The 9,089-nt window shown below is 41.8% G+C and overlaps 1 protein-coding gene across 1 annotated transcript in view; it reads right to left on the minus strand.

Annotated features, from left to right (window-relative positions):
* Nucleotides 1–147: 147 nt before the first annotated feature.
* Nucleotides 148–9,089, minus strand: part of LOC101854925 — a 21,854-nt gene continuing 12,912 nt past the window's right edge. Inside the window, exon 3 of the mRNA XM_005113202.3 lies at nucleotides 148–1,572. Within this exon, the coding sequence (XP_005113259.1) occupies nucleotides 1,486–1,572 (87 nt within the window). The 3' untranslated portion in view covers nucleotides 148–1,485. The remainder of the gene's footprint in view (nucleotides 1,573–9,089) is intronic.

The following is a 9,089-nucleotide window of genomic DNA, read 5'->3' on the forward strand; positions in this document are numbered from 1 at the left end:
TCTCTCTCTCTCTCTCTGTCTCTCTCTCTCTCTTTCTCTCTCTCTGTCTCTCTCACTCTCTCTCTTTGTCTCTCTCACTCTCTCTCTCTTTGTCTCTGTCTCTCTCACTCTCTCTCTCTCTGAGTCCCCTCTCCCTCTCTCTCTCTCTCTCTCTCTCTCTCTCTCTCTCTCTCTGTGCGTGTAATATATAATCACATACACTCGCCGGGGCTGAACAACACAAAGATTGAAGCTGCCATTGACAAGACCGTAGTCTGGAATCGCATTCCACAAAGCGGCAGTTGGTAATAATAACGAACGAACAAAATACAAAACCGCAGCAAACAGGTCGTCTTAAAAACCACAGTGACGAAGTTATGAAAATGATATAAAAGCAACGAAACGAAATACTTTGCAGATACATTCTAACAATAAACAAAAGGCAGAAAAAACAGCGTCCAAAAACAGAACAACAACAAGCACCTACCCTAAGACAGTGAATTAATTAAGCGCAGAAGTGCAAAAGGACTAGCAATAAACCATTATCATTGTGTAGAGCGTAATTTGATAGAAAATTTCAACAAAAGGGAGAAAACCATGTCGTTATTACACATCGTTTCAATCGGAGTTGTCTCCCATTCGTGATGCACCGCTTCACGTCCGAGGTGCAATAAAACACGGATACGTACAGCAACAGTTCTGGGCGTTCATCCCTTTTTCAATAAGAACACTTCATTTATCCTTTAACTGACCAAAAAAAAAAATAACAGGGAAATAACGCTTCAGTAATAAATTATCTTTCTATGAGACAATAGATCCGCATGATATTGACAATTGCGCACTTACTTAGCTGACCAACAATAAAAAGGGAGACGGACACATTAACGGAGTAGAATCGAAAGGATTTCGGGGGTAACTGTGTAAGTAGACACTGAAATGCGCTGCTCGTGGCAGAACTGAACAAAACACGCCCCTCAAAAACATTCCGGGGGCAAACACTGTCCATGGACAGTCAAACTAGTTACAGGAAACTAAAGAAGAACGTGCATGTCACCTGTGAAAGATTCTATTTATGTAACTCAGAGGGGAAAAAAAAATCACAAAAACATTTACACCGATTGAGACTTACAAGCCACAACAGAACCACATGGTGAGGCATACACCGAAATGGCAGATGAGACTTACTTTAAAAAATAAATAAGACCCCCCTTTGCAAATATTTTTAAAAAACCCACACCACAATAATAAAATTGTTATTCAGAGCAGGTTACAGAAAGGACCAAAAAAAACCCCAAGAAAGATGACGAAGAGAACTAAAGGACCAACTAAAAGAAAAAAAACACAAAAAAACCAACACAAAAATAAATCAGAAATCACACATAGTATTGCACATAAAAGAAAGACAACAGACAAGGGTTACATGACAGAATCTGACAAGCAGAAGGTGAGACATATGAGAGGGACAGACAGACAGTACAAGAGACTAGAGGGTCAGATGGACAGTTGTCACTCACCTGAGTTGGAGTCCTCCCCGACATCAGTGACACTTAAGTTGCTGTCTTCATTGCCCGACGCTGAGGGTGGTCTCTGAATCTGTATGGAATGGACAATGGGGGAAAAGGAATTGTAATCTTTTTTTTTCAAAAAAAAGAAAGGAAAAGGTGGCTTATACTTGTATAAAGAATTCTTAGGTAAAGAAAAACACACACAGATGCAATAACAATCATTTAATGGTGGAAAAAAGCAAGACATATACAGACGAACAAAAGAAAGTAAAGAGAGTTGGACATTCGTTTTTTAAAGTTTTAGTAGAGATTTTACGGCGCTCGCAACTGCATAAGGTCATATGAGCGCCAGAAGACTAGAGGTGTTACAAGAAAGTAACAAACACAAACATGAAGGAGGGGAGATAATGACGATAGATGTTTGATAGGAAAAAAGAAGCAAACCACACCAGAGCATCCGCCAACCACCCACAAAAAAACAAGACATACAGACGAACAAAAGAAAGTAAAGAGAGTTGGGCATTCGTTTTTTTAGTTTTAGTAGAGGTTTTACGGCGCTCGCAACTGTATAAGGCCATATGAGTGCTAGAAAATTAGAGGTGTTACAAGAGAGAAACAAACATAAAAAAGAAGGGGAGATAAGGACGACAGATGTTAGAGAGGAAAGAAGAAGCAACCACCCACATTGACAAAGAAAGGAAAAGGTGGCTTGTACTTCTATAAAGAATTCTTAGGTAAAGAGAAACCCAGACAGACGTTTTTTTGTTTTTTGTTTTTGTAAAGTGTCTTCGGCGCTCGCAACTGCACAAGATCATAAGAGCGCGCGGGACACACTTAATATTTTCAGTTGGTAGGAAATTTTGAATTTTGCCCGGGTGGCGGCCGAAGCCTACTCTTATCGATTTTAGACCACCAAGGGATCTTTAACGTGCATCCCCGATTTTTCGCCCTTGTCCGAGAAGGCTAGGTGTAGATCTTTCCTACCAGAAGATCAGGGGTGTGGCAGAAAGACAGCAGTAAGGAGGAGCCAAGGAGTAACAGTAGAAAGGCTGCAGAAAGAGTCAGGAACCCAGAGGAGGTGAGGGGGGTGGGGGCAGAAAGTGGAAATGAAAGCAGACAACAGAACATTGCTAGAGAGCAGGAAAGGAGGTGAAAGGAGACAATTTTAGAGAAGAAAATTTTTCGGTCGCTACCCGGATTCGAACCCCCCGGGACCTTTGAATGAGAGGCCAACACCTTTTATCTTTTGGGCCAAAAGGGCCCCCCCCCCCCCCCCCCCCCCCCCCGACAGACGCAATAACAATCATTTAAATGATGGGAAAAAGCAAGACATACATTCAGTCGAAAAAAAAGAAAGTAAAGAGAGTTGGAGATTTGTTTTTAAAGTTTTAGTAGAGGTTTTACGGCGCTCGCAACTGCATAAGGTCATACGAGCGCCAGAAGATTAGAGGTGTTACAAGAAAGTAACAAACATAAAAAAAGAAGACGGGGAGATAAGGACAATAAATGTTTGATAGGAAAGAAGAAGTAAACCATACCAGAGCACCCGCCAACCACCCACATTGACAAAGAAAGGAAAAGGTTGCTTGTACTTGTATAAAGAATTCTTAGGTAAAGAGAAACCCAGACAGACGCAATAACAATCATTTAAATGATGGGAAAAAGCAAGACATACATTCAGTCGAAAAAAGACAGTAAAGAGAGTTGGAGATTTGTGTTTTTTTAGTTTTAGTAGAGGTTTTACGGCGCTCGTAACTGCATAAGGTCATATATGAGCGCCAGAAGATTAGAGGTGTTACAAGAAAGTAACAAACATAAAAAAAGAAGACGGGGAGATAAGGACAATAAATGTTTGATAGGAAAGAAGAAGTAAACCATACCAGAGCACCCGCCAACCACCCACATTGACAAAGAAAGGAAAAGGTTGCTTGTACTTGTATAAAGAATTCTTAGGTAAAGAGAAACCCAGACAGACGCAATAACAATCATTTAAATGATGGGAAAAAGCAAGACATACATTCAGTCGAAAAAAGACAGTAAAGAGAGTTGGAGATTTGTGTTTTTTTAGTTTTAGTAGAGGTTTTACGGCGCTCGTAACTGCATAAGGTCATATATGAGCGCCAGAAGATTAGAGGTGTTACAAGAAAGTAACAAACATAAAAAAGAAGAAGGGGAGATAAGGACGATAGATGTTTGATAGGAAAGAAGAAGCAAACCACACCAGAGCACCCGCCAACCACCCACGAGATTTGTTTCACAATGACACACCCAAACATCAATATATTATATAAAACAACAATAAAACTTTTCCACATGACTGTTATCAGCTCTCCAGCCAGGAGAGGGTACTTACGTTATATATATAGTATATATATATATATATATATTACACATGTATAACAACATCACAAGGTGAAAGTAGTCCCTGTGTGTATTTAGCTTACTTTATTAATTAAAGTAGTCCCTGTGTGTATTTAGCTTACTTTATTAATTAAAGTAGTCCCTGTGTGTATTAAGCTTACTTTATTAATTAAAGTAGTCCCTGTGTGTGTTTTGCTTACTTTATTAATTAAAGTAGTCCCTGTGTGTATTAAGCTTACTTTATTAATTAAAGTAGTCCCTGTGTGTATTTAGCTTACTTTATTAATTAAAGTAGTCCCTGTGTGTATTTAGCTTACTTTATTAATTAAAGTAGTCCCTGTGTGTATTTAGCTTACTTTATTAATTAACTGATACGGCCGGTGACGTGTATAGCAGCATTAAGGTAGAACCATAGTAACGCCCGACACCGACAGACAGACCAGACCCGCCGTTTTCCGTCGGGTGCGACCGACCATATTAATTGGCGGTCAGACACCGGAGTTTGGCGGTCAGACGCCGGAGTTTGGCGGTCAGACGCCGGAGTTTGGCGGTCAGACGCCGGAGTTTGGCGGTCAGACGCCGGAGTTTGGCGGTCAGACGCCGGAGTTTGGCGGTCAGACGCCGGAGTTTGGCGGTCAGACGCCGGAGTTTGGCGGTCAGACGCCGGAGTTTGGCGGTCAGACACCGGAGTTTGGCGGTCAGACACCGGAGTTTGGCGGTCAGACACCGGAGTTTGGCGGTCAGACACCGGAGTTTGGCGGTCAGACACCGGAGTTTGGCGGTCAGACACCGCCGTCTTGCAAATATGGCGTGTGGTAGAAGAAGAAAATTGGTGTTGTTGTTGCTTTTGAGACGCAGACAAAAAAAACAACAACAAAAAAACAAAAAAAAACAAGACAAGAAGAGTTTCAGTGCATCCCATCCCAAAAAAAACGTGATACACTAGGTGAATTTCATCACTTGTTTCCACCGTTGTTGGAAGATAGTGAAATTTCCAACAATACTATCGCATGAAACATAGCAGTTTCAATGAACTGTTAGAGATATGCAGAGCTGACTAGAACTAGATCTAGATCTGCTAGAATTCTGTGTAGCGTCATTGAGGCGGGAAAGGGGCCACAACTATGCAGAGATAATATTATTAAAATTACCTCCCATCTCGCCCGACGGCCCGACGGACCGTCCTCGACAGAACTTGTTTTATCGGAGACGGTCTGACCGGGGACGACGCAGGACGTCGTGTGTCAGTATGGTAGCGCGTTTTTGTTACCTTCCATTACTAAAGAGACGGTGGCCATTCTTTCGTGCCTGAAGACGTCTGGTCTGACCGTCCGTGTCGGGCGTTAATATGGTTCCGGCCTTAAAAATCGCATTTTTCTGATGTTAGGAGAGTGGGGAAATGGTGAGTCGCGACTATATCTCAAATAAGTACGACTCCGGGATAAGCACACACACACACACACACACACACACACACACACACACACACACACACACACACACACACACACACACACACACACACACACACGCAATACTTAATAAAAGTTAACTGTAGCCCGTCCTTCGGAATTTAGTTGACCTACTAAGGGGTTCTCTACTCTGTGTTGGCCATACGCAGGACTGCACACATAGTTTAAGATGTAAATTTGGAAATTAAAACAAACATAAAAAATCTAGGGAGAGGTTGTTGGTTGTTTGGTTGTTTTGTTTTTGGTGTTTTTTTGGGGGGGGTTGAAGTTTTTGGTATTTTGGTAAGAGTTTTACAACATTTGCAATACAAATATGTCATATTGTAAGTGCTGAAGATTAGAGGTGTTACTAGAGAGTAACATACAAAGAAAAGGAAGAGGAAATATGTGAGGCAGCGTGGTGGAATCAGGCTCTCCTCAAAATAATCAAAGTGAAAAAACCTGCATTTTTCCACAGGTTTGTGAATTTTTATCAAATTTTTGTTTTTTGGCTCAAAACCTTTCATGCTCATTAAAAACTCACTTCTGAGTGGATTTTCCTGAAAAACATTCATTAAAGGCACAAAAAATGGACATTTTCAGTTAAATACGGACTCTTAAGCTATGGAAATAAGTAGTCGTAGGCGGCCATTTTCTCACTATTTTTTTCCTCTGAAAACCGGTGACCCCCACCTCCTTCTTTCGTAAATATCTCGACTTGTATTCAAGATAAATGGATACTTTTTTCATCCAAATAAAGACAAGTGGACAAGCTTTAAGATGATACCAATAACTCTACATGTCCAAAAATTGACGTGAGCCTGATTCCACCACGCTGCCTCACAAATATAATAACCAATGCATGTTTGATAGGAAAGAAGGAGCAAACAACACGAAAGGAACCACGGAGTGAAAACATAATACATATATGCGTTGCACCTAACGACCTTCAAAGAGCCGCTTCGCGAAGACAAACTAATGAGGGGGGAAATAGCGTGAGGGGAGAGGAGGGGGGGGGGAAGGGGGGATAAAGAAGAGAAAGCTGGAATTAATATAACCAGCAATCAACGGTAAACAATGAATCCAGACCCCCCCCCCACCAACCCAATTTTTACCTTCCAGTACCCATCTGAAAAAAAGGTTAACTAAAAATGCTTGTATTATTTAGCTATGGTTTCTCTTTTTTCCAAGCGCATACCGCCAAAGCGTACCACAACAACAAGAGAGTAAGACACGGCGCAAGATGCTCCCCTCGTCATCACCGCCCCGCTTTGATGAGAGCCAATGAGTGAGCGGGACACGCGCCACTAAAACAAGCCTAAGAAGAGGGGAGCATTACAGAAATTTCAATATTTTAAGACTTAAAATACACGCACGTCATTATTTCACTCTAGCTGGGTTTCCCGCTTAATGAACGTACTCAAAAGAATCAATCGTCAAATCATTGTGGGATCAGAGCACGCACTCTTTGCGAATGGAAGCTTCACTTGTTTACAATGGCGTCTTAGAAGGCGGACTTTCCCAAAATTATATCTAAACGAAATTAATGAAAAACTGAAAATTAAATTACACTGACTTCAGACTCCTCAGTAAAACTGTGCACCCTTTAAAAGATTCTGAACCACCGTTATTTTTTTCAAATTCGAAAGTTAAGCGGTTCCGAAGTTTTAGGCGCCCAGAGTGACGAACTTTCACAAATATAATATGTATAGATGTCATGAAACCGTCCGTACATGACCATCGTAGAGAGCTACGATCTGTTCCAAAAAGACTCGTGACCCCACCATGACTCCGGACGAAAGGCACTCGGTCACGCACTTTGAAATGAGAGGGAAAGGGGAGGGGGGGGGCATACTTTACTTTATCACTGCAATCTGACATGACTCAATTTTCACATCTGATAGAATCACGCATCAGTATTTCAATTAGTTTTCACACAATGAAATGCTATCTTATGTACTCTGGTGTGAACAACTTTCAGGCTGATTCTTGTTCTTGACGACAATATAATATATCGTTAGCGCATTCCAAAATCATCTAAATCAACTACAGGCGATTTCCAAAATAAAGCCATTATAGGAATAAAGACATCAAGGGGAATCTTACAATATTATACGATGTTCGTTCGGTGTCGTTATTTCGTTCATACTTTTAAAGTAAACAACAGCGAGGGGGCTCTCGTGGTCTAGAGGCTAAGGTGTTTGCCTCTCATTCAATAGGTCCAGGGTTCGAATTCCGATAGAGGCGGAAAATTCACCTCTCTAAGATTGTCTCCTTTCACGTCCTTTCCTGCTCTTTAACAATGTACTGTCGTCTGCTTTCGTTTCCACTTTCTGCCCCTGCCCCATCACCTCCTTTGCCCCCCCCTTTGGGCTCCAGACTCTTTCCACAGCCTTTCTATTTTCAGCCACACCCCTGATCTCGGAAAAGAGCAAAAAATCTCGGAGGTCCCATGTGCAAATTGCACACATTAAAGATCCCTTGGTGGTCAAAAAATCGATAAGAATAGGCTTCGGCCGCCATTCAGGCAAAATTCAAAATTTCCTACCAACTGAAAATGTTTACTGTGTCCCGCACGTTCATATGACGTTATGCACTTGTGAGCGCAGTAAAACACTTTAATTACCACAAAAAAAGAAGACTTGTGATCTCTCTTTTTTCAATTACTATTTTCTCAAAACGTAAATGGTTCATGCATTTGTGGGTTGGTGTTGACGATAACAGGTACAAACAGGTTGATTTAATTTGATTTGATCTGGTCCAAAAGTCTTGCAGAAACCATCACGTAGGGCACTTCTGCAGGCAGTCGAAATAGTAGACGACACAAGAGAACTCCTCGACGGGACAACAGACAAACTGCGCCATTACATGAGAAAAATCTCGAAACCAAAATCTGTTTCGCTCGGTTCCTCCGGCAACACAAATCAGGAGATGAATGAGAGAGTGATTAATTAGTGAGTGGCCTGGTCTGATAAGGAGCAGATTGGTGCGCCGACATATGACGGACCCGGACTTTCAGTCTCCTTTCTCTTCAAGGATACCCAGATCCTTAAATTTCCATGGCTATGCCCAAGTGAAGACCCCATTTTTCGACAGGATTAGAGGAAACTTGTAGGACGTAATAGATTTCCTTTCTTTTTTAGCAAAGAAATGTACATCCACATAGTAATATATACACATTAAACAGTCACTTAGTAAGTGTATTAAATGGGGGAAAATACAGAGAAACAACTAAGAGAGGGTTGGGGCGGAAATGGGGGGGGGGAGAGAAAAATCTTACAGAGTCACCCAACTATCCGCACAGACTTGAGCACGGCGAAAGTCACAGCCAACGACGCTACGGCCCAACAAAATATCAACAAATCAATTAGTTGCGCATAACCCGAGGCATGCGAGGGGGTAGAACTGGGATAACTCCCTTCTCACCTGGCGATCACCCAGGACAAGCTTGTCTAGCTAGCACTGACGCTCAGCAGCCAGGTAGTAACCCCAACCATTAATACCGAGACAGACGATCCGAGGGCAGGTAGCTGATGCTTGAGGTGAAGTGCCGCTAGTTGTGTCTGTCCAGGTTTACAAACCTGACACCAAATTTAGATGATCAGTCATCGCCTTCGGTATAAACCAGCCACCGAAATACCAACTTTGATTTAACTCAGTTCAGACCAACCGGAACCCTTAATTTAACCCCAACGACAAAACGTCGCCTTCACTGTACTATAATCGGCACAAAAATCACAAAACTTTCAAATTAATTCGTACAGTGATAGATCTACATCCGAACTTCAAGCCG

This window comes from Aplysia californica, unplaced genomic scaffold (genome assembly GCF_000002075.1).
Source record: "Aplysia californica isolate F4 #8 unplaced genomic scaffold, AplCal3.0 scaffold01714, whole genome shotgun sequence".
Lineage (NCBI taxonomy): Eukaryota > Metazoa > Mollusca > Gastropoda > Aplysiida > Aplysiidae > Aplysia > Aplysia californica.